This window comes from Silurus aristotelis, assembly GCF_946808225.1.
Source record: "Silurus aristotelis genome assembly, chromosome: 1".
In the NCBI taxonomy this organism is placed as follows: domain Eukaryota; kingdom Metazoa; phylum Chordata; class Actinopteri; order Siluriformes; family Siluridae; genus Silurus; species Silurus aristotelis.
The window spans coordinates 36231662-36256632 of record NC_139574.1 but is presented as its reverse complement, the minus strand read 5'-3'; the positions used below and the strand labels follow the sequence as shown (position 1 = coordinate 36256632).

General features: G+C 39.1%; 2 protein-coding genes across 2 annotated transcripts; one reads left to right on the top strand and one right to left on the bottom strand.

Moving 5' to 3' along the window:
- The first annotated feature begins 267 nt into the window (after positions 1–267).
- Positions 268–13971, top strand: prelid3a (PRELI domain containing 3A). The gene is made up of 7 exons (XM_083539676.1): positions 268–488; positions 1506–1674; positions 2529–2618; positions 2836–2906; positions 3039–3141; positions 6330–6436; positions 12462–13971. Exons 1-6 carry the CDS (start codon positions 457–459, stop codon positions 6399–6401), a joined length of 537 nt encoding a protein of 178 aa, XP_083395802.1. The 5' UTR covers positions 268–456; the 3' UTR covers positions 6402–6436; positions 12462–13971.
- A 3726-nt stretch (positions 13972–17697) lies between these two features.
- On the bottom strand, positions 17698–24971 carry fbxo32 (F-box protein 32). Its single transcript, XM_083538408.1, has 9 exons — positions 24679–24971; positions 24057–24172; positions 23918–23967; positions 23727–23819; positions 21742–21835; positions 20915–21099; positions 19764–19946; positions 18945–19088; positions 17698–18785 (listed from the first exon to the last, which is right to left on the bottom strand). The coding sequence occupies exons 1-9, from the start codon at positions 24792–24794 to the stop codon at positions 18696–18698; spliced, it is 1071 nt and encodes a 356-aa protein (XP_083394534.1). The 5' UTR covers positions 24795–24971; the 3' UTR covers positions 17698–18695.

Below are 24971 nucleotides of genomic sequence, written 5' to 3'. Positions count from 1 at the left end.
ATATATATATATATATATATATATATATATATATATATATATATATATATATACAGTAATTTAGCTGATAGCACGTAATTATGTGTGTGCTGTCAGATAATTATTAGTAGTTATGATGATGATAATAATAAACACAAAAACAGCTAAAACAGGGCTCCAGTATCAGCGTTATCTTTGCGCATTTCTTTTGCGCATTCTCGACGCATAATGGATCATAAAAGAAGGGCCGGGAAGTGCCAGACGGCGAAGCTGAGCTGCCATTAGTCGGTGTTCCACAGTTAGGGGGCGGGCTCTGCAATGCGGAAGTCGTCACGGGGGTACTGTGACGTTGCACCGGGCAGATGGAGAAAACAGTCGATGTTTTTAATGTTTGCTTTATATTTAACTTCCGTTTTGTAAGCGTACGTATGTGTTTGTGCAGGTGTTTGTGTCCGGGACATTTATAGTATTGTAGAAATGAAGATCTGGAGCACGGAGCATATATTCAGGTAGTAAAGATGATCGTGAGCACGTTTGACACATGACACAGTTTTAATTACACGGTTAATCTTTCTATGTGGATCATAGATCATGTATTATAATAAACCTGTTCTATAAAGAACTTTAGGATCTTATCCTTAATAAATCATCTATCCCCATAACAATCACACATGTACAGTACGTGGAATCCACACTGGCTTTACTTCAATACTGTTCCCCTGTGTGTTACCCAGACCCATGATGACCAGTGGGCTGGGATTGTCACATGTCCAGCCTTTTTGTTTCTTTGTTATATTCACTTTCACATTCTCTAGGTCATGATGGGGAAATCAAGACTTAAAAACAGCTCTGTGTTGTGAGATTCTTCCCATTTTGTTGTATTATTACCTTAGTTTCTAGTTTCTCATGTAACTCTTTCGAGATATGCGGATTCACCTGATTGATCCCAATGACCGACCTCTGGATGGAGTCTCTAATTGGAAGGCACTGTTTGCAGCTGATGAGTGTTTCATATAAACAACCTAAAGATTCATTACGTTACTGAGCAACTCAAGAACTATTAGGATGGATTTGGACTGTAATTAATCTCAAAGTCTGCTACAATGGATTTGGACCTCAGTTCTGCATTTAAACACTCGTCACTGAACAGCAAACCTTAACAATGATTAAACTATAAATAATGGACATTCCGTGCTACCCAGATGATGATGGGTTCCCTTTTGAATCTGGTTCCTCTGAAGGTTTCTTCCTCCTATTCATATTCCTTATATTATCTCAGGGAGTTTTGCCACAGTTGCCACTGGCTCACTCATTAGGGGTAAACTTATAAGGAACAAACTTGTATGTTCCAACTTCATGAACTCTTTATAGTGAAATAGTGCCTTTATACAGTCCACCAGTTTATTGAGCAATACGTTTGGTGCATAAAGTGAGAAATTCTACAGAATGCAGCCCAGTACTTTTATTTTTTACATTTACATTTTAAATTCATTATTTTCTTTACCACCTTCTTCTGCTCTTCACAGCTATCCCTGGGAGACGGTAATTACAGCGGCGATGAGAAAGTACCCTAATCCTATGAACCCCTGCGTGGTAGGAGTGGACGTCCTGGACAGGAACCTGGATAAACATGGCCGTCTCCACAGCCATCGTCTCCTGAGCACTGAGTGGGGCCTGCCTGGTGTAGTGCGTGCGGTTAGTAATCCGCTCAATAGGGTCCACAGAGACCACATGAGACCACATTTATATATTGAGATTGTTTTTTTTTTTTTTTTTATATGAAGAAATAATGGTTTTAAAATGTTTAATTATTAAGACAGCAATGCCAGGAATATTTAATATGCCGAATTCTGCACTATTTCTAGTTAAATCAGCAAATATGAGTAACAGATTTTCCTCACCTCTGAGCCTTAATGAATCCTGTATTCAGACCACACTTGGATGGATTTGATATGAAACGGATCATAAGGTTTTGCGAACTCTGCACAAGCTCGAGTGCACACTGTCAGTACCAAAAAAAAAGCAGATATACTGAATACTAACAAACTCTCAAATTAATTGAAAAAAAATTTAAAAGCTCGTCAGCATGCATAAATCTATCATGGCTAGCTCATCCAAACTGCACAGTGTTCTCAATTCTTGTTTTTAGTGGAACCTAATGTGGAGATCTTGTTGTTTGTTCTGCCTTTCTGTTCATTGTGGTTGTAGAAAGTGCTTATTTTAGGTACTATATCCTCCCTGTCAGCTGATTGTGACCATGCTGGTCGTTCTTCTCTGAGCACTATTATACTGTGTGTGTGTATATATATATATATGCATGTATGTATGCATGTATGTATATATATATATATATATATGTATGCATGTATGTATGTATGTGTGTATATGTATGTATGTATGTATATATATATATGAATATGTGTGTATATATATGTATATATATGTGTATATATATATTAAAATATAAATATACATTGGTCTATACATAAACTATATATAATGTTAGTATATGAATTTTAAGGTATCTTTATAAAACTATCTTTTTGTAGATACTGGGAACAAGTCGATCCACCACATATATTAAAGAGCATTCCATTGTTGATCCTGTAGAGAAAAAAATGGAGCTTTGCTCAACAAACGTGAGTATTCACATACAAGAAAAGACTACATATCTTTTCAATTTTGATTGTATATTGTGTATATATAATTATGTGTGTATGTGTGTGTCTTCACAAACATTACAGTATATTCTTGTCTAACCTCAGAGTCTTCTTTCAGGTGTGTTGCTTCAGAACAGTTTTGAGTGGTGTAAATCATTACTGTGATATTAACATGAATCGTTTGGATTGTTTTTAGATAACCCTCACAAATTTGATATCCGTTGATGAGAGACTTGTTTACAGACCACATTCTGAAAACCCAAACGTGTAAGTTGAGAATTTCTTTATCATATATGTACATTATCTGGCTTTATTCCATTTCTCACAGCACGTACTGGTACGATTACATAAATGTCCTTTTTTTTTTTTTTTTCTTTTCTTTTTCTTTTTTCCCAACAGAACGGTTTTAACTCAAGAGGCAATAATCACCGTGAAAGGCATTAGTCTGAGCAACTACCTCGAAGGACTGATGGCTCTCAGTATGAGTGCTAATGCAAGAAAGGTAAGTAAAATATTAATTTCAGAACTGGATTAAAGAGAGGTTCAGAGATAGACACTGCATGTGTGGTGTACAGTGCCTTCCATAAGTGTTCACCCTCTTGAAGAGTTCCACATTTTGTAGGGATAAAACCTAAATTTTTAAATAGACTAAATTGGGAATTTAGTTAAAATACGCAATGTTTAAAGACATTTGTTGGTGACATAAATATTCACCCCAACCCCCCAGGGGTCAGTACTTTAGTTGAACCACTTAGTAGAGCTGCAAGGCTTCTGGTATCAGTTTTACACGCTGTTTTTTTTATTCATGCTTTTTTGCAAAATTGATCAATTTTTCTGGCTTTCAGTCATTCTGGCTGATCACATTCAGATTTGTACCACACAGCTGTAGTTTTTACAGTAATGTTGGCCAAGATAAATCACTATTTCAGTCTGAAGCAGATGAAAACAGTTTTCCTTCTTAGATTGCTCTGTATTTGGTTCCGTCCATCTTTCTTCCTTCCCATGGATCTCTGCAGATCTAGCCCTTGGCCTCCTCGATTGCCTTTGTTGGCCCTTACTAGGCAAATTTGGGTTATACCAAATTTTTTCCATTTTGTAATAAAGGATTTAACGGCGCTATATGAGGTGTTTAGGGAAATTTTTTTTTACCAAAACCTGACTGATTTTTTTTTTCTTTTCACAAATTTGTTTTGGGAGCTTCTTGGTCTTTAAAATGCAGATAGTTTTGATATGTTGCCTAACAAACTCTGGGGTCTTCTAGAAACACGTTTATTCATACTGAGATCATGTGGCACTTTAACTTATTATTTCTCTATATTATTAATATATTGCTATATTATTATATATGATGTGCAATATATATTTCGCAAGCTATACTCACTTTTTCCCTCAAACTTCACTGTTATGAAATGTTGCGACACCACGACTCAATGAAGTGTGCTTCACTTCCACTTTGTAATGCTACCAAAAGCGGAAAAGTTCAGTGGGGGGTGGGGGGGCTAATACTAATGCAGGCCAGTGTGTTTGGTGCAGGCTTCTAATTCAGTTTTTGATTTGTTACATTCGCTGGAATACCCTTTTCAGTGCATCACATGATAACGTGGGTGTATAAAGGGCAGTTCTAAACAAGTTCTCATTTGCCTGAATTACCCAATCAGCAAATTGGTGCAATTGAGGAATTTACTCCGTAAACAATGTGGTTTTCTTTGGAGGTATGACCGAATGGTGCAGTGTCTTAAGATGATTCAGCACATAAGGCAAGCATTACATAATAAAGCTGGATATTATGGGCTTTATTATTTAAGAGCATGCCTATTTTCTTCAGTACTCCAGGATTTATTTAGTATTTATTCTGTTCTATTAACCAGTATTAATAACCCGAGAGAACGTAGACAAACCCCTTAAAGATGCAGACCAAAATAGCTTCCTTCACTGGGATAATATGATGAAAAACAGACCTGCTTTTGCTCTGCAGGTTTACATAAAGTGCCCTGAAGAAGGCAGTTTGAGGATCTGAAAATGTGAAAAGAATTGATCATTTATTGCAATTGAGATTTTCTTTTCTTTCTTTTTTTTTTTTTTAACTCACTTAGAAATGCAGAAACCTTTCTTTGAAAGTTGTAAATTAAAATAAAGATTTCTTTTGTGTGTATACAATCTGCATTATATATACACTGTATGGGCAAAAGTTAGTGGACACCTGGCCATTTAAAAAAAATATTCCATTCTACAATGGCTGTTATAATAATAGGTTCCCTGGTGGTCTAGTGGTTAGGATGCGGCGCTCTAACCGCTGCAGCCTGTGTTCGATTTCCGGTCAGGGAACCGACCCCAGCCATTAGGGTTGCACAAGCCAGTGCACTCTTAGTGCCGGTCCCAAGCCCGAAAAAAAAGGGAGGGGTTGCGTTAGGAAGGGCATCCAGCGTAAAAACATGTGCCAAATCAAACATGCGGATCCTGAATACGGATGATTCGCCGTCTGACCCTAATGGGAAAAGCCGAAAGAAAGTTATTGGCTGTTATATTAACCTCTACTCTTCAAGGTGTTCATTAGGGTTAAGAGGCCACATAAAACCTTCCACTTTAACATCTTAAAAGCATATCTTCTTGGAGCTGGCATTGTGCACTAGGGGTATTGTTAAAGCATGACTAGTTTGGGTCTCCTATTTTAAGTGAAGTGAAAATTGAATGCTACCGAAGAATCCTAGTGCCTCCAACTTTGTGTCAACAGTTTGAGGAAAAAACACAAATAGATGGAAAAACCAGGTGTTCCAATACTTTTGTCCACGTAGTGTATAAGTGTATATAGTGGTAAAAATAAACGCTAAAGTGTTGATTCAGGCAGTCAGCAGTTTCCTGTGTATTTCCAGAATCACACAGTTCTGGATTGTGAGATTCCAAAATTGTATATTTGAAAACTAAAATGTTTAGCTCATGTTTAATCATTTGCCCTGATTGTATGTTGGAAACCACAGACTTGCCAAGTTATTCATATTTTCTATTTATACATAACATAATTAAATGCTCTAATGGAAAAACAAAGGCTTGAATCGGAAAGTCTTAACAAAACACAAGTAGGAAGTGAAACTCAATACAATGAATAAGCATAGTGGTGGTGATCAACCATTACAAATACGAGCATTAGAAATGTTTGCGTGTGTCAGGTTGTTAAACTTAAAAGACTGATGGAAATATTTAGACTCATGTTTAGTTTCTGCTGAAGTTCGAATGAAAGGAAAGCTGCTATTGGGCATTTCTAAGATCACACAGTTCTATAGTTCCCGAATTACCAATCATGAAACTGAAAATGTTGAGCTCATATGAACTCTGGTTGAAAAAGTTAAAATCTTGTGGTGTGCCTCAGGTTAAGTACACAGTCATGAACAGCAGTGGGATTATAGAAGTCATGTCTTGACTTTGCACATCTTGACCTCTGGGATTGTATTTTATTTGCACAAAATCAAATTTATGACATGAAATTAGACTAATTACAGACAGATTATTGCACGGATATATTATTAAAAAAAAAGGGTCTTCAGGGTGTTGATCAGATCAGAGAAATTCCTCAATTACACCTAATATAATAAATAGGTTGATTGGAAGATATGATGGAACCAGTAGTTACAGTAGAATACAGTAGTTGATCACTGTTGAAACCATTGCCACTGTCTATGTTTATGTTCTCTGTAGGGATGGGATGCAATTGAGTGGATCATTAAAAACTCAGAACGAGAGAAAGTACCATTATGTGACATGTGCTGAACAACAATAACCTTAGCCATCTCAGTAGTAAAACGGTAAGGTTCTTTATTCTTTGTTCCAAATGCTCTTGTGTGCGCTTTATATCCAAACATCAATTAATATTAGTGATATAGTGGGTTATGTCTTTTACTTGGTTTGTCTTTAATCCTAGTTTATGATATTATAAAAATTACTGTAATTATTAGTAATGTTGGACATGCAACATTTTCGACATCCCTGACTTGCGTTTCAGCTTTGGTAAAATTGTTTTAAAATAGCAATAAAAAAGTTTCGAAAACTGTGTTATGGTAAACAGCTAATGATATTTGCCTCCAGTCAAAAATCGAAGTAATTTTAAGTAATTTGTCATGCTGAAACATGTTTGGTGGGCTATCTTAGTTCCAGTAAAATAAATTTTTAAAGCTACAGCCAACAAACATTGAATAGAACAGCAAAAATATTCTGTGCATTTGTCTGCTTTATATACAATCAGCCCCCCCGGCCCAAGAACACCTGACTTGCAAATTTTTGGAGATACGAACACGGGCACTCAAGAATCACAAGAAAAAGAACAAAAAACTAAGAAAATCAAAATATATTCATATATGTGTGTATATATGTGTGTATATATGTATATATATGTATGTGTGTGTGTGTGTGTGTGTGTATATATATATATATATATATATATATATATATATATATATATATATATATATATATATATATATATATATATATATATGTATGTGTGTGTATATATATGTGTATATATATATGTATATGTATATATGTGTATATATATACGTATATATGAAAGGTTCACTCTTTGTTATATTGCAGCCATTTGCTAAAATTATTTAGGTTCATTCTTCTTCCTCATGAATGTACACACAGCACCCCATACTGACAGAAAAACACAGAATTGTTGACATTGGATTTGGGGATCCTCTGCCATTCCTCCTTGCAGATCCTCTCCAGTTCTGTCAGGTTGGATGGTAAATGTTGGTGGACAGCCATTTTTAGGTCTCTCCAGAGATGCTCAATTGGGTTTAAGTCAGGGCTCTGGCTGGGCCATTCAAGAACAGCCACGGAGTTGTTGTGAAGCCACTCCTTCGTTATTTTAGCTGTGTGCTTAGGGTCATTGTCTTGTTGGAAGGTAAACCTTCGGCCCAGTCTGAGGTCCAGAGCACTCTGGAGAAGGTTTTTGTAAAGGATATCCCTGTACTTGGCCGCATTCATCTTTCCCTCGATTGCAACCAGTCGTCCTGTCCCTGCAGCTGAAAAACACCCCCACAGCATGATGCTGCCACCACCATGCTTCACTGTTGGGACTGTATTGGACAGGTGATGAGCAGTGCCTGGTTTTCTCCACACATACCGCTTAGAATTAAGGCCAAAAAGTTCTATTTTGGTCTCATCAGACCGGAGAATCTTATTTCTCACTATCTTGGAGTCCTTCAGGTGTTTTTTAGCAAACTCCATGCGGGCTTTCATGTGTCTTACACTGAGGAGAGGCTTCCGTCGGGCCACTCTGCCATAAAGCCCCGACTGGTGGAGGGCTGCAGTGATGGTTGACTTTCTACAACTTTCTCCCATCTCCTGACTGCATCTCTGGAGCTCAGCCACAGTGATCTTTGGGTTCTTCTTTACCTCTCTCACCAAGGCTCTTCTCCCCCGATAGCTCAGTTTGGCTGGACGGCCAGCTCTAGGAAGGGTTCTGGTCGTCCCAAACATCTTCCATTTGAGGATTATGGAGGCCACTGTGCTCTTAGGAACCTTAAGTGCAGCAGAAATCTTTTTGTAACCTTGGCCAGATCTGTGCCTTGCCACTATTCTGTCTCTGAGCTCTTCAGGCAGTTCCTTTGACCTCATGATTCTCATTTGCTCTGACATGCATTGTGATCTGGAAGGTCTTATATAGACCGGTGTGTGGCTTTCCTAATCAAGTCCAATCAGTATAATCAAACACAGCTGGACTCAAATGAAGGTGTAGAACCATCTCAAGGATGATCAGAAGAAATGGAAAGCACCTGAGTTAAATATATGAGTGTCACAGCAAAGGGTCTGAATACTTAGGACCATGTGATATTTCAGTTTTTCTTTTTTAATAAATCTGCAACAATGTCAACAATTCTGTGTTTTTCTGTCAATATGGGGAGCTGTGTGTACATTCATGAGGAAGAAGAATGAACTTAAATGATTTTAGCAAATGGCTGCAATATAACAAAGAGTGAAAAATTTAAGGGGGTCTGAATACTTTCCGTACCCACTGTATATATATATATATATATATATATATATATATATATATATATATATATATATATATATATATATATATATATGTGTGTGTGTGTGTGTGTGTGTGTAGGTATGTATGTTTGTGTGTGTGTGTGTGTGTGTGTGTAGTTCATTAGTACATACTCTGTTTTGGAATGTTACTCAGAACGTTCGCACATATTAATATATTATATTAGTTACTCTTAGTCCGGTAAATTCCATAAAATTTTTGAATTTTAATTCCATAAATATTTGAGTATTGTATTATTTTAAGTAGTAAATAAAACATTTACGACAGGTAATTCACAATTTTTTTGAGTTTACCATACAGTACATGTACAATTCCCCCTTGAAAAAGGAACCATCTAAAGAAGAGAGTCAAAATCTCGCTATTTTGCTTTTTTTACTCGCGAGGGGTCATAGAACGTAACCCCCGTGAGTATCAAGGTTGCACTGCATACTGTATATATAGGTGGTGGTATCAAAAAGTTTCAATGGTTAATAGTTTGACATACGGCGATCCTGCATTGATTCGTTCAAGGTGTTGTGAGTGATACGCGCTTTAAGTGCTGAAGAACATCACTGAGTGATCGGAAGACCTTCAAACAACTAAATCCCTAAAAATGTCAAAACCATTCGGCAACACGTGCATGATGATCATCGGAGAACAATCCACATAATCTCACTTCCGCACCCACCGTTCTCGAGAGATTTGGCTCCTGTGGAATTCACCCTCTTCCTGGATATGAAAAATCAAGGTTCAAAGGTTGCTATTTTGACACCATTGCAGACAGTGTGAATTGCTGAAGGTGCTTGACACGCTTTCGAAAAGAAGACTTCCAGGACACATTCCAAAAGTGGCAGTAACGCTGGGAGCTCTGTATTGCTGTGCAAGGGGACTATTATGTAGGTGATTGTATATAAATATATAAATGCTTGATTTTAGAGCATTTATATTTAAATATTTAGAGCTTTCTCCTAATTACAATACCAAGCTGGATGGGTCATTTTTTGCGTGCTGGGAACAAAAAGAATGTGACGAACTAGAGAAGAAAATGTTAAAATGGGAAATATAACCAAAAATGAAATTATTTATTATTAGTAGAGACATGGCACAGATGTACATAATCTTTATTTCTTTCTTGCTCACCCTCTGTCTTTGTCTCTCACAAGTACAAATTCATTCAAAATGTACATAAAGATGCATTCAAAAAGTATTCAGACCACATTCACTTTTAAAAATGTAATGTTTTAGCCTGATACTACAATCAGTTTTTTTTTTCCATCAATCTGCTCTCAGAACCCCATAATTACAAAGTGAAAACAGAACTCTAAAGTTTTCCGTAAATTTATTTAAATGAAAAACTTAATTACCACAGTGGGGCAGTGGGCGCATGGACAAGTGGAGGGTAGACCCCGAGGAACCGAGCGGTGAGAATCTCACCTGTGGCTAATGGAACTAATCAGTGTGCTTTGTTTTAGTGTCGAGGATTAAAGGAGGGAGAATAGAGCCTGCGGGCAGACACCGAGCAGAGCTGGGCACCTATGTTTGGGTGTTGACTGTTAGCAGTTTTGTCGAAGGGGAATAAAGAGTAACTGCTGAGTAATGCCTGTGTTTGAGTGTTCCGGTGGAGCTCACAAAAAAGTAGAAGTGTGTGTTTCAGTACTCATGGTGGGACAAAAAATAATGTGATCTAAAAGAAGAAAGCTCTGCTTGGAGAACCGTCACCTCGTTCTCCCACCCTGAGCCTGCAAATAAGCTACAGTGGTGCCGAAACCCAGGCAGGAAGAGAGGGTTAACTAAATGGAGACTTTGCCACGGAGGGAGCTGGGCCAGGCCATCAAGGAGTGTTGCATACTGTACCGTCTTACACCAGACGGAACAAGCACTGCGCCTCACCTCTAGGGAAGTCCATGGAAGTGCAGTGGGCGGTGTACTCGGGGACAGACAACTCCTCCTGCTCTCTCGTTACCCCAATCCTTTTTCATCGACCTCTCCCTCACTCCTCTCTTCGGACTCTTGGGAATCTAGGACCACCCTCAACCCCCAGTGGAAGAGCGCCAGTATGGGAGTGGAGGGCAAAGCCAGAGGAAACAAGCAGTGAAAAGCACACCTGTGGCTGAGGGGACCAATCAGCGTGCTCTGTCCGGCGACAAGGATAAAAAGGAGAGAAGAGACATCGAGCAGAGCTGAGCATGTGTGCATAGATTTTGACGGGTAGCAGTTCTGTCCACAGGAAAGACCGAGTCTGCCTGCGTATGAGAGTTCCCGTGAATTCCACTGAAAAGCAGGGGTCAACCCCAAGTGTGTGCCTCAGCATGATTACTGAAAAGGAAAGTGCCTGGGTGAAAATAAATATTATTAAAGAAAACTCTTGCTTGATAAACCATTGTTTGTTGCATCATTATTCGAGTCTGCTACACACATGTACATAGGTAGTCAGACCCTTTACTCAGTACTCAATTGAAGCACCTTTGGCAACAATTTTGGCACCTGGATTTGGAGATTCTTCATGGCAAATCCTCTCAAGATCATTCATGTTGGATAGGGAGCGTCAATAGACAGCCACTTTTAGGCCTCTCCAGAGATGTTCAATAGGGTTCAAGCCAGGGCTCTGGCAGGGCCAGATTAAGATATTCACAGATTGTCCCTAAGCCACTCATGTGTTGTCTTGGCTGTGTGCTTAGGGTTGTTGCCATGTAGGAAGGTAAACCTGAGGTCCTGAGTGCTGTGGAACAGGTTTTTATTGAGGATATCTCTGTACTTTTCTGTATTCAGCTTTCCCTCAGCCTTGACCACATGACAAGTCCCTGTTGCAGAAAACACCTTCACAGCATGATGCTGCCATCACCATACTTCATGTGCAGGTGATGAGTGGTGCCTGGATTCCTCCAGACAACGTTAAGGATTGAGGCCAAGCAGTTCAATCTTGGTTTCATAAGACCAGAGAATCTTGTTCCACACAGTCTGAGAGCCTTTCAGGTGCTTGTTGGCAAACTCCAAGCAGGCTTCAATGGATATTGCACTGAGGAAAGGCTTCTGTTTAACCACTCTGCCATAAAGTCCAGATCGATGGAGGGCAACATGGTTGTGTGATGGTTGTCTTTCTGGAACATTTTCCGAACTTCACACAGGATCTCCAGAGCTCATTCAGAGTGAACATTGGGTTCTTGGTCACTTCTCTATAATAATGCCCTTCTGCCTTAATTGCTCAGTTTGGCTGGGTGACCAGCTCTAAAAGAGTTCTGGTTGTGCCACACTTCTTCCGTTTAATAATTATGGAGGACACCGTGTTCTTGGGAATCTTCAATGCAGCAGAAATGTTTTGTAGCCTTCCCCAGATCTTTTGATCCTTGTCACAATTTTGTCTCTGAGCTCTGCAGGCAGCGGTTTGTGCTCTGATGTGTATCGTCAGCTGTGAGACCTTCTATTGGGAGACAGGTAGACTCGGGTCAAAGATCACCTCCGCAACGATCAAAAGAATTAGGAGGGGCGCCTGAGCTAATTTCCAAGTGTTGTTGCAAAGAGTCAGAAGACTTATTTGCATTTGATGTTTGTTTTTGTTTTTTTTGTAAAAAACAAACAAACAAACATTTCTAGACAATTCTGTTTTCACTTTGTCATTATGGCCTACTGAGTGTAGAATATTAATAAGAAAAATCAATCTGACCAATAGTAGTGTCAGACTGCAGCAGAACAAAACTGAAAAAAAGGGAAGGGGTTCTAAATATTTGATGATCGCACTGTATATATAAAGTGTCTCACAGTCTGTCTCTGTGTCTGCTGTGAATTTTCAGGGCCAAGCAGTAAAGTATGTGAGTGTATGTGATGGTCAGCACCAGCGCTGGAACCCCCTGAGTTTACATCTTTCTGTGTATTGTACAGTAAGTGTGTGCTTCTTTTAAAGAATGAACATTTGAAGCATTCACTATGGCGAAGTTCTCTTATATGGCGTGAAGCTGCCTTTTAATGCTAAAACATATTAGTTAAAGTCACTGTTGAATTGTGGGATGTTAAGTTTGAATATCAATATGCACTTGCTCTCACTACCTCCTTCCAAGAATCCTTGGGGATCCATTAGATTAGGGTCAGTGTTGATTAGTTGTTATGGAAGCATGTGTTCTTAATTTCTTTTTCTTTTGCTGGTGTTTACAAATATTCATTGCCATTCATATTAATAATTTATTAATTCAGTTCACCCAAAATGTTTACACATCTTTTTGGTTACTCTTTTATTTGCTACTAATGAAGTTTGTTCAAATTTTTATTTATTACAATTTTTTTTTGTGAAGAATTTTTTCATAAGCTAAATAGAGTATTTTTTTTTGTCAAGTAACTCTGTGCTAGTATAATGTAATGTGATCAGATCAGATTCATCACTGTTTCCACTTATGCTTTTATGATATATGATGTAACACATCATTCCACTTAGTGCCAATGCACAACTATCATTTCAACAACAATTTTTTATTGATTTATTATTTTTTCCGTTGAGCACATACAGTAGTCCAAATGACGAGAATCCTGCTTTTAACACTGCAGAGTAATCAATCCTAAAAATCTTAGGATTTCTATGTTCATTTATCTTTTCTTTTTTTTCCCTTTTTTACAGATTTTTTTATTTGATTATGTTTATAGAAGTCTGCAAGAAAAAACTAAACAGCCTACTGAGTAATAATTTCTATAGATGGAATATAATGGTTACTATTAAACTGATTAGAATTGTGGGATTAACTTTTGTATTAAAAAGTTTAAGAATTTTTGCCTTGATCTTTGGTCAAAGAATGATGTGTTCTGTAACCTTGTTGCCGCTCTGTCTAGAAGCTTAGTATTATTTGTGTGTTTCAGAAAAAGTTGTGTATGTGCATTTTACACAACCTGAAGGAGTCATTGAAGTGTTTACTGCTTCATCGTCAGCCAAAATGTTCTTACTGTGATAGGCCTAGGAGTTAAATGAAGGTGCAGCGGTAGTCCCCTGATGCTCGAATTTGGTGCTAAAATGTGTGCTTGGGAACATTTTAGCTAAACACTCCTTTCTCAGTATAATGATGAGATGTGCAAGTGAAGCTGTATACCTATGAGTCCTGCTGTATATTTCAATGTAATGGTGTTTCATGTCATAGTAGCAGAAATATATATAAAGAAACAACAATGTATGCATGTGTTTATTTATTCATTGGTTTTACTTTTATACAGAATGTTTTATTTGAGTAAGGACATGTCTGTTTCCAGCGTTTCAGAACTGAAATACTATGTGATTGAAATGATATGTCGAATAAATAACATAGAAATCCAACTGGAAACAAAGAGAACACATTTTCCCCATTATTTTCAGTTGCCAAACAGTTTTTTAAAAACGCAATCAGCCTACCAGGTCTCTGTCATGTTTCATATTAATATACAACCACCGTATAAGGATGAATCCCTGATACTTCTTGAGGATCATTTCTAGTCAATATTAAAGTATGTGTTATACTATTTAAAATGTGGTGTATTTCTATTCATATTAGCACTTTTAACAATGGTAATTGTCACAAAGCAGTTTATAAAGAATATATAAAGTCACAATAAAGATTTTCCATTCAAAATGCACCCCTATGAGATTATTCCTGATGTGTGAGATGTGTGTCCAGATGCCACAGTGGTGAAGGAAAACCTCTGGGAAAGAAAAAGAAAAAGCTCGAAGGGTAACCCCTCCTCAACAGGGTGACACCGAAGTTTAAATCCCTTTTATAATTGAACTTTGGTAAATTTTGTCAACTGGTCATTCATGGTGCATAATTAAGCATTCATTGAGTGCTCAGCTAAAAGCCATCATAGCATTGCCATCTTCACGGTTTTTAAATATACCTTCCACAGCGATCGCATGTATCTTTAGGCTTTAACTACACTGTAACTACACTAATGGGCCAAAAGTGTGTGGACACCTGGCCATCACACCCTATTTGTTTGTTGAACATCCCAATTCAGATGTGCTCTTATTATAACCTCCACTCTCCTGGGAAGGCTTTCCACTAAGGCTTTTTGTGCATTGCTGTGTTTATTCAGCCACAAGGAGCCACAATACAGTTGGCTGAGAAATCCTGGGGAAGCAATGGCTTGCCAGTTCCTCTCAAAGGTGTTCAGTGGGGTTGATTAGGTCAGGGTTCTGTGCAAGACACTCAAGTCTTTCCACACCAATCTTAACATTCCCTGTCTTATACTGAACTAATTTTTTTGCACAGGAATATTGTAATTCTGGAACATGTTGGTGTTTCCTTGTTTCATAGCGAGGAAACTAAACAAATTCTATACATTTCATCTTTCTATACAACTGTATCGTCTTTCTGGCAACTGTTTGGAGCGTATTTTCAGGTTTTGCTTCAAATAACAAGACTTTGTAAATTGTTTCCTAAAGCAGGTTGAAAATATCCACAATGTAAACCTTTATCACACTGGTTACCATTTTTTTTATATATGTATGTTCACTCCAGTTTTTGAAGCTAGATCTAGATTTTTTGCAATAATTGGATACGTTGTTTTTTTTTGGATAATAATTGGATAAGATCATGCCTGCCTGGCCAATCGGAAAAGGATTTATACCGATTGGCCAGGCAGAGGGACCGAGCTGGGAAGGATGTACTGCAAGTTAGAGCAATAAAGGATGGAGAGGGAAATGTGTTGACTAGTGAGGAGAGTGTGTTGAGAAGATGGAGGGAGTATTTTGAGCAGCTGATGAATGAGGAAAATCAGAGAGAGAGAAGGTTGGAGGATGTGGAGTTGGTGAAGCAGGATGTAGATAGGATTAGTAAGGAGGAAGTGAGAGCAGCGATTAAGAGGATGAAGAATGGAAAGTCGGTTGGACCAGATGACATACCGGTAGAAGCGTGGAGATGTTTAGGAGAGATGGCAGTGGAGTTTTTAACCAGATTGTTTACCAGGATTCTGAAATGGGGAGAGGATGCCTGAGGAATGGAGAAGGAGTGTGCTGGTACCGATCTTTAAGCATAAGGGAGATGTGCAGACCTGCAGTAACTACAGGGGAATTAAGTTGATCAGTCACACCATGAAGTTATGGGAAAGAGTAGTGGAAGCCAGGCTGAGAGAAGAGGTGACCATCTGTGGGCAACAGTATGGTTTCATGCCGAGGAAGAGCACCACAGATGCCTTATTTGCTTTGAGGATGTTGATGGAGAAGTATAGAGAAGGACAGAAGGAGCTGCATTGTGTATTTGTGGATTTAGAGAAAGCGTACGACAGGGTGCCGAGAGAGGAGTTGTGGTATTGTATGAGGAAGTCAGGTGTGTCAGAGAAGTATGTGAGGGTGGTGCAGGACATGTATGAGGACAGTGTGACGGCAGTGAAGTGTGCAGTAGGTACGACAGACTGGTTCAGGGTGAAGGTTGGACTGCATCAAGGATCGGCCCTGAGCCCTTTCCTGTTTGCAGTGGTGATGGACAGGTTGACGGACGAGGTCAGACAGGAGTCTCCCTGGACTATGATGTTTGCAGATGATATTGTGATTTGTGGTGAGAGTAGAGAGCAGGTTTGAGAAGAGCCTGGAAAGGTGGAGATATGCGCTGGAGAGAAGGGGAATAAAAGTCAGTAGGAGTAAGACAGAGTACATGTGTGTGAATGAGAGGGAGGGCAGTGGAGTGATGCGGTTGCGGGGAGAAGAGGTGGAGAAGGTGGAGGAGTTCAGGTACCTGGGGTCAACAGTGCAAAGTAATGGAGAGTGTGTTAGAGAAGTAAAGAAAAGAGTGCAGGCAGGGTGGAGTGGGTGGAGAAGAGTGACAGGAGTGATTTGTGATAGTAGGGTATCTGCAAGAATGAAAGGGAAAGTTTATAGGACTGTGGTGAGACATGCGATGTTGTATGGATTAGAGACAGTGGCATTGAGTAAAAGACAGGAGGTGGAGCTGGAGGTAGCAGAGCTGAAGATGTTAAGGTTTTCGTTGGGAGTGACGAGGATGGACAAGTTCAGAAATGAGTTTATTAGAGGGACAGCACATGTAGGATGTTTTGGTGACAAGGTGAGGGAGGCGAGATTGAGATGCTTTGGACATGTGCAGAGGAGGGACATGAATTATATTGGTAGAAAAATGCTGAAGATGGAGCCACCAGGTAGGAGGAAAAGAGGAAGGCCAAGGAGGAGGTTTATGGATGTGGTGAGGGAAGACATGCAGGTAGTTGGTGTGAAAGAGGCAGATGTAGAGGACAGGGGGGTATGGAGACGGATGATCCGCTGTGGCGACCCCTAATGGGAGCAGCCGAAAGAAGAAGAAGAAGAATTGGATAAGATCATAAAAACTATTGGATTTTAATCATGTGCATGTCTGTCTTCTGTTTGTAAATTGTACTTACAGTTCAGTTTCTGAAACATTTAACCATACAAGTGTTTTAAGATCTGTTCTGGTCACAAAGTGGCTTGTGAGGTCTTATGGGATTGGCTTTATCATCATTTGCATGAAAGCATCCATCAAAGTAAATAAATACGATCATACAGTATGATCGCCAGTTCAACTGCTTCATGTCCTATTAATGATGTTTTATGTGAATATTATAGTAATAAAGGGTTGAACGATTCATGTTCATGACTCAGCAATCTTATACCCAGTATTTTGCTTTATTTGTCCTAAAATTTTTAATTTTTTCCTCATATTACATACTCATACAACAGATTTTCTCATATGTAGTAGCTGCACCATGATGAAGTGATGGTGCAAAACAAGATGATAAAACATTAGCTTCAAATAAAAAGAATTCCAGTCTATTGTATAATGCTGCATGTGTTTTACATTATTGTTGTACTAAATGCTGCCTATATGAAGCAACATGGTCATTTAATTTTGTAACATTTGATCAAATGAAAAAAATTTATCTTTAAAATGTGCGATTAAAAATACCATATTATAAGTAGCAGTATTTTACTTTTGCAAAGCCTTTTTAAGAAAATGGACCACTATTATTTCTAACATGCCTTGGCATGTTGTATTTCTGTGATTAGAACAAATGATCCCACCAGATGGCAGTAAAATAGACACTACTCAGCAATAAAAGACCATGGTTTATTTTCACCCATTGGGAGCAGCGTGTTTTTTGGCTTGCTCTTCACAAGTATCAATGTTTGCATAACTGAACACAAGTGGGATACTGCATTAAAAAAAAAAAAAAAAAGAGTGCACCTCTATGTTCCTGGTCAGAATAACATAGTACGGCACAGAATCAAATAAATAAGCAGCTCTTTGGTATCAAATTCATACCATGCATGTGGTAGTGAACATTCCGAATGGCGAAAACAAAAGTCTGCTACAAATAAATGCATAGCTCAGTAATGTTTCTCCTGTTGGTATGCACAAAAAGGCAACGCCCTAATGTGTTTTACAACGATGAGAAAACATTTCAGTGCGTGTTTACTACTCGTTAAATAGCAGTGATTATCGATTATGGTCGATTCCGCCCATAGTTAAGTGTTGTAACAGGTCAAGTGTTTACTCGTATCGCGTTTACTTCAGCGAATACATTTAAACCAGCAAAATATCAAAACATATAAAAGTGGAAAAAAGTTCCATAGAAAAAGTATTGCACACCATAGTGAAAGACATACCGTTTCTCGCTCTTTCTTTGAACAACTTAAGCACGCGTTCGACGAACGTTCATCCGCCTCGGTTTTAGAATATATTCAAAATTATAGAGTTATTGCAGCATGAGGGCAATCCGCTTGCACCAAGCAAAGCACGTTCATCTTTGGAGTAAACAGATTCGCGCCTAACCAAAGTACATTAATACCCGATATCTATAAACAGAACTTTTTTTTACATTCTGGTATTTTTCTTCTTTTCCTATTTCCTCTTTGTATTTTTCTTTTCGCTTTTTTTTTGTTCGTTTTAAAATTCCAAACTCCCCAAAAAAAATAAATAAATAAATTCCAAATTTCTCACTCCGACTTCTGTAGACACGTTGAGTTGCTTTTCTCATACCATCTATTGCACTTTTGACTTTATATACACTATGTACAAACGTCGAAAACCGTCCGAAAAAAAAAAGTCGCTTCAGAACTTAAAGAGCTGGATGAAACCCTGTGGCGAGATGGAAATGCTGCAGCTCTCTGGATTGTTGGCTGTGCAGGGATGCTTTGTATCCTGTGGAGGACAATAACAGAAAGCAAGACTTTTAGCACATGGTGTGAAGGGTTGTGCGTAAAATCAAAGTCTAGCTGTCAAACTACATGCAGACACGAGTGGTAGCAAGGCATTTTAGGTGATGGACTTTGAAAAGACTTAGACAGATTTCCATCTCACCTTCCAGAACAGGATGTGGCAGTGTGTGCAAAACTGCAGGGTGTCGCTGTACTGCTCCTTATGAGGGTAGCATCGGCACAGCTTGAAATACATCTTTTTCCATTCGATCTGCCCCTTATCCGATACCATGAGTCGCCTGCGAATCTATGAGCAGTACATTAAATACAAGATTACCCTTTCTGTCTCACCCTTACAAGCAATAAAACCTTTATAACACACATATACATACATTATATATACACACAGTAGTACCTTGACCTACGAAAGAATTAATGTACGAGTTTTCAAATTTTTTGCTTTGTTGCGAGAGCAAAAAATTGAGGTACGAGCTCGAGACATCGCAGTTAGATGACGAAGCAAAGACTGTGACGAAAATTAAGATAAGCAAAGAAGAAAAAGTAAAAAATTAAAAGTTCAGGGATACATAGTGTACAGTAGTGATAGCAAAAAACGAGTCTTCCATCCCCCTCCGCCTATCTTTTCTACCCTCCACCTCCGCCAGCATCTTCGTTAGCTCAAGTTGTCTCATCTTCAAGGTAAGTACACTGTATTAAACCTTATTATATCTTTACATACTAATGTTTTTATACAATATTTGTTATTTAGAAATGTATTTTCCTTATTTTATAACATGAAACATCCAACAGACGAGCTCCTGTAGCTCAAACCGCTGAAGAAGTTCATGCTGTTAATGTTCGAAGGGTTAACTGTTTTAGCAGTAAAAGAGGGACCAACACAATATTAGGCAGGTGGTCATAATGTTATGCCTGATCAGTGTACATATTAATTACATTGATATGTAGAATAAAAGTATTCTACCTGTCGGTCTGTGAAGTGGTACTGGCAGAGGTTCTTCCACAGCAACCTGTCTTCAGTCAGTACACAGAGGTCAGGACACACCTGTCCCAGACTGACTAAGTCCCGCCCGTCCGAGAGCCGCTGCATAATGTTAATCTGAAGACTGATGGGTAAATCCAGAAGAGTCATCCCAGTGTTTGTCGGCTTTGGATACAAAAAAAAGGACATCACTCATCTTTTATGCAAACTCATTCCAGCTTCACAAATAAGCCTTTTCACATATTCCTTTTCTTTCTGTTGTTCCGTCGCAATGCATGCAGAGTGTTAATTCAGCAAAATAATATTGATATACGGGCTCTGCAGTCATTTATTCTGAAAGACAGCAGAGAGCAGCGTTTAAATTGTAACCAAACAGAAAGAACATTCCGTGAAATTGGATCGCTGCGCACAAAACACGTATGTACTCGAAGCTCGTTATTCTTCTTACACCGTTTATCCACTCGATTTATAAATCCTCTGCACACAATGCAGCATGTCGGTCCCGAGTTCTCAACTTGAACATAAATAGGACGAAAGCTAACCCGACATGATTTCACAACGGTTATGATAAGTCCATCATGTGCTTCTTTATGAAGTTATACCCGCTAGATTCCACATACACTGATTGAAGGATAAATAAAGCCTTTTATCTGTATGCCAAATCCTGGCTCACTGTGTTTCCATGCACATCGCACTTCTTGTTTTCTTTCTCCTGTGTCCAAACTACCAATGCATACTTTTTCTAATTAGCACAAAGCTTTTTTTATAAACCTGATCGAAACTGGTAGTGTAAAAGGTTTGCATGCGCATTTTGATAGAATTTGTTAATAAGCTTTCACAAAAATGAGGGCAAACCAGGAAGGACTGATGATAATAATGACTTTTTAGAGGAAATTTTTAAGTCAGGTCTGAATAACCGGGTCAGTAATGTATGTCTAAGGATATTTCTTTGTTGTTGGTCTCTGAGTTTGTTATAGTGATGATCAATATAGGAAAATAGTGTACAGAAATTCAACCCAGTTGAAAAGCACACTTTATCCAATTCTTCCTGGTTTAAAACTGAGGTGTACGGCCACTGTGAGGAAATGCGCCCTGATCACCGCTGAAGCCCTCTCCACTTTTCTCACACTCACCCTGTTAATCTGAATGTTGTCCAGCTGTTGCTGCCACTGCAGGATGTTTTCCATGCGGTGCACCCAGATATTAATGTTTCCCACCAGCACAGACTTGCCCATGTCCTGCACCAGACTGCAAAGTGACACATACAGTGTCTGCAGCAGCTCTTTGATAGGCCTCACATTCTGTTGATCCTCCAGAACTAAAACAGACCAGGAAGAGTTCAAGGGATTACAACTGTTTACATGGACGTTCGACTTAGACGCAGGAATATGATCGAGAATCTGCTGTGGGAGAAGATGAAAACGAAGCAGCTTCAAGAAAAACATACAGCTTTGAAGGGAAAGTGGGCCTGTTTTCTGTTGCTTTCACAGAGTATCGTTTTATATCACATTATCTGCTAGGTTCTGTCTTCGGCCACATTAAATAAACAACAGCGTGTCCATAGCATAAATAATCATCATCCTATTTATTGTCTGAACTACAGGTTGTTGCACTTAACATGCAGTTGTTTAACTGAGGGACTGCTTGATTTATAACACTTGAGGTTCCTGTTTGCTCTAAAAGCTTTGCCATTCTTCCCACTGCAGGTGATTATAAAATTTCCTACAGCTATGCTACCGATCAATGCAAAAACGCTGATGTAATAAATCACTGGTGATGGTACAAATGTATGGATGTACAGCGAGAAAGCGAATGAACAGAAATACAAATATTTTAAAAGGTCAGATGATTACACTGATGTGAATAATATACTTGTTTGTATATGTGAGACATCGAGTGAGAGAAAGGAAAATGCCTGCTGTGCAAGTGTATGTGTGTGTGTATGTGTTTGTGTCCTCACCTTTCTGCACCACTCTTTCTAGAATGTTCATGTAGTTCTTCTGCGCCACGCCACTCAGAGACGGTAGCTGTGACTTGGCAATCAGCTCAAGTAGCTACAAAAGGCATAGATTTCAGCAGTCAGACTCGGAGACATTCTGTTCCAACATCACTTACGCAGCACTAAGCTGCTCTCTCCATCCAAGCTCGAACAACAACAAACCCCTAAGCTGAGAAGCAGCCAAGCATCCCTCTGCACCTCACACCCTGGTTTATGTCTCAGTAAGCCCTGTGCTGTTTTGTGCTCGAGAAAACATTCAAGGTTTCTAAAGGTCGCATGCATAAATAAAAGCCTCTATTATTTTAGGCCGACGACGAGGCGTACATGTGGTGCGTGTGTGGGTTGAAACTGGCAGATGCACAATATGCCTGATGGCATTTCCAGCACATGGTAGTCAATCTGGTGGTGGGGGGGAGGCAATGATTTTTGTTTCCGTTAACTCCAAATGGTATGTGGGCCATCCAAGAACTGCAGTGCTACGAAGTAACGCTCACCCCCTGTCTGACCCGAAATCATGTGAGCACAAGCAGTGCCACCACGTCCCCCCTGATGATAACCCCCTTTCAAGAGTGTTCACGTGCTAGCCATTAGGACATGACTTTGTCCCAGTTTGAGAGGGTAGAAGAGCGTCCTGCAATTACTATTAACCCAGTCTTTACCTCCATACAGGTTTCACACCGTTTACCACGGCCCCATCTAGCAGAGCAAACCAGTATTACTATATACACACACACACACACACACACACACACACACACACACACACACACACACACACACACACACTTTTCTACATTACAAATCAATTGCATTTTTTTTTTTTTTTACATATATTTTATCTGGTTGCTCTGCAGGATTCATTTCATGAGTCATAGGTTGTTTTTTGGCATTTAGGTTAAGGGTGTGTTTAGCTACCGTCACAGAGCATAAATACAAAAATGTGCCTCAGCGAGCATCGCAGGATACCGGTGTTCAGGTGAACACCGGTAAATAAATATTGAAGGTTGTTTGTGCTGTTGTTGTTGTTCATTCACTTGTCTCAGGGACCTTTTCATTTTTTTTTCTTTACCACTCATAGTAACTGTGCTAAACAAAAGACTAGCATACTTAACCTTCAACCAACACACACTGGGACTAAGATCGACACAAAAGAGCTAAGAAATATTAACTACTTCAGTGGAATACTGTTTTAAATCGTTTCTATGCAACCTATTAATATATAAGGGTTTTTCTAGGATTTATTTTCAACAGTGATTCCTGCAAACCTCAAACTGCTCCTCTAATGACAGAGTGAGACTTTACTTCACACAGTACTAGCAAGATTAAATATTGTGTAGGTGCTCTAAGGAAAAATAAAAGAGGGGGTTTCCACTCTGTGGCCATTATTTGTAAGTGCAGTTTAACACTGCCAGACTGTGACCATTTCACCCTGGTACACTCTTTTGACCTTTGCTTTTTTTTGAAGCAAAATAATTGCTATGTTTACCACTTAGCATACCCTCCCCCCATCATCTTGAATGTGTTGTGTTTGAATGTGGTCCAGACACAATGACAAGATGACTCGAGTCAATACACGCTCAAGTACATATTAGCCTGACAGTACATTTCCAGAAAACCAACTAGTTTGGAGTGTAGCGATAAGCCTTGGTGTGTGGATCTGTTTTTATCCTTAAGTCTTAACCCATCCTCTGCTAGATCTCAGTGTCAAAAAAAATAAATAAATAAAATAAAATAATAAAAAAAAAAATGTTGTGCTTAATCAAGGCACTTTCTATCTTGTATTAAAAATCATATAATTATCTTTTTGAGGGCTCTGCTTAGTCATTTGGTATGTCCATTACTGTTTCGCCAGTCTGTGCATTGATTTTACACGAACCTACGCCAACGGTATTGTGGTTTTATTCTTTCGCCGAACAGCTGAAGTGTTTTTTGGGGGCGTTGCTTACCCGGACAACATAATTAAATCGTCTGGTGTCCTTGATGGCACTGCAGAAGTCCAGACGATTAAAAGCTTCTCCCAAAGTGCAGTATCCATGCCGCTATTCGAAACACAAATAAACAGAAAACAATTAGAACATCACTAGACGAATGTTGACAAATTTCCCATCTTTTAAAAGTTTTTTCCCCCTCTTGTTACCTCCTTGGTGCTTCCTTTGTGCACGTAAATCCACTTGTCTTTGTGGAAATCTAGAAACAAGAACAACACAATCTACAGGATGAATGGGCGCACTGACACGGTCCTAATATCGTGTTATTAATAAGTTGTCGCTACTTACAAGGAACTTTACTGTTGTTGTTCAGCAAATCCTTCTTTCTCTTCTTGGAGGCCACATCATAATTTATAGAGAGGAGCAAATTTTCTTTGTTATAGCTCTCCTGGTTGCTTTCATGACTAGAAGGAGAATGGGAAGGAGATCAGGATGAGTCACATCAGCATTTGCAGCTGGATTGAACACAAATTGTGCATGCATAAAAAGAAAAACGATTCTATATATAGAAAAGGGATGGTTGTTTATCAATTGATGGAACCATCAACTGAATTGAATAAATCAACTGATGTTTTTGTTACCGAAACTGTAATCAGGCCATATATATACTGCTGAGTGTATTAATAGTAGGATGATTAAACAAGTGATCCCATGAACACAAATGCTCAGCTGTAACATGAACCCAAGTCAGATCAGATGGATATTTGATTTTTCTCTTCGTCCATCGCAATTTTGATCCCAACCCCTTCAGCATCAGAGCAGTAAACAAAGTGCGTCAGTGGAGATGATGCCAGGCTGAAACGCAGACTTGTCATCCCTCCACTGGTTCACGATCAGTCTGGATGATATTATTCTCACGATCGGAGACAGTAATTTGGGAATATGCATCATCACCAACGTGGACACTGACCTCTTAGAAACGTTATTATTCGCCTCGTTCTCGTCTCTCGTCGTTCTTTTCCAGCCCTCTTCTGTCTTCACCCAGCTCTGTCCAGGAGAGCGCCAGTCCTGCCCCAGAAACGGCATGCTTCAACACAGGGGACGGAAATACCAGCGACAGTTATGGTCTTTACAGGATCTCAGGACAGTTTTAGTTCTTACCCGAGTCTAATCTCCTGCTTAAAAAATCTCTAAACCCGAAACTGCGCAGCTTCGTATTTATACTGTCTGTCTGCGAATCCGGAAGTTGCTTTGGCCCCGCCC

What these genes read in the sequence shown, in the direction of transcription:
- fbxo32 (XM_083538408.1), bottom strand. Translation starts at nt 24,794, where the DNA reads ATGCCGTTTCTGGGGCAGGACTGGCGCTCTCCTGGACAGAGCTGGGTG. An exon ending in AATAATAACGTTTCTAAGAG is followed by an intron (nt 24,173 to 24,678) that starts GTCAGTGTCCAC and finishes TTCTCCTTCTAG; the next exon opens with TCATGAAAGCAACCAGGAGA. An exon ending in GCCACATCCTGTTCTGGAAG is followed by an intron (nt 18,786 to 18,944) that starts GTGAGATGGAAA and finishes TGTCCTCCACAG; the next exon opens with GATACAAAGCATCCCTGCAC.
- prelid3a (XM_083539676.1), top strand. Translation starts at nt 457, where the DNA reads ATGAAGATCTGGAGCACGGAGCATATATTCAG. An exon ending in TGGAGCTTTGCTCAACAAAC is followed by an intron (nt 2,619 to 2,835) that starts GTGAGTATTCAC and finishes GATTGTTTTTAG; the next exon opens with ATAACCCTCACAAATTTGAT. An exon ending in CATTCTGAAAACCCAAACGT is followed by an intron (nt 2,907 to 3,038) that starts GTAAGTTGAGAA and finishes TTTTCCCAACAG; the next exon opens with AACGGTTTTAACTCAAGAGG.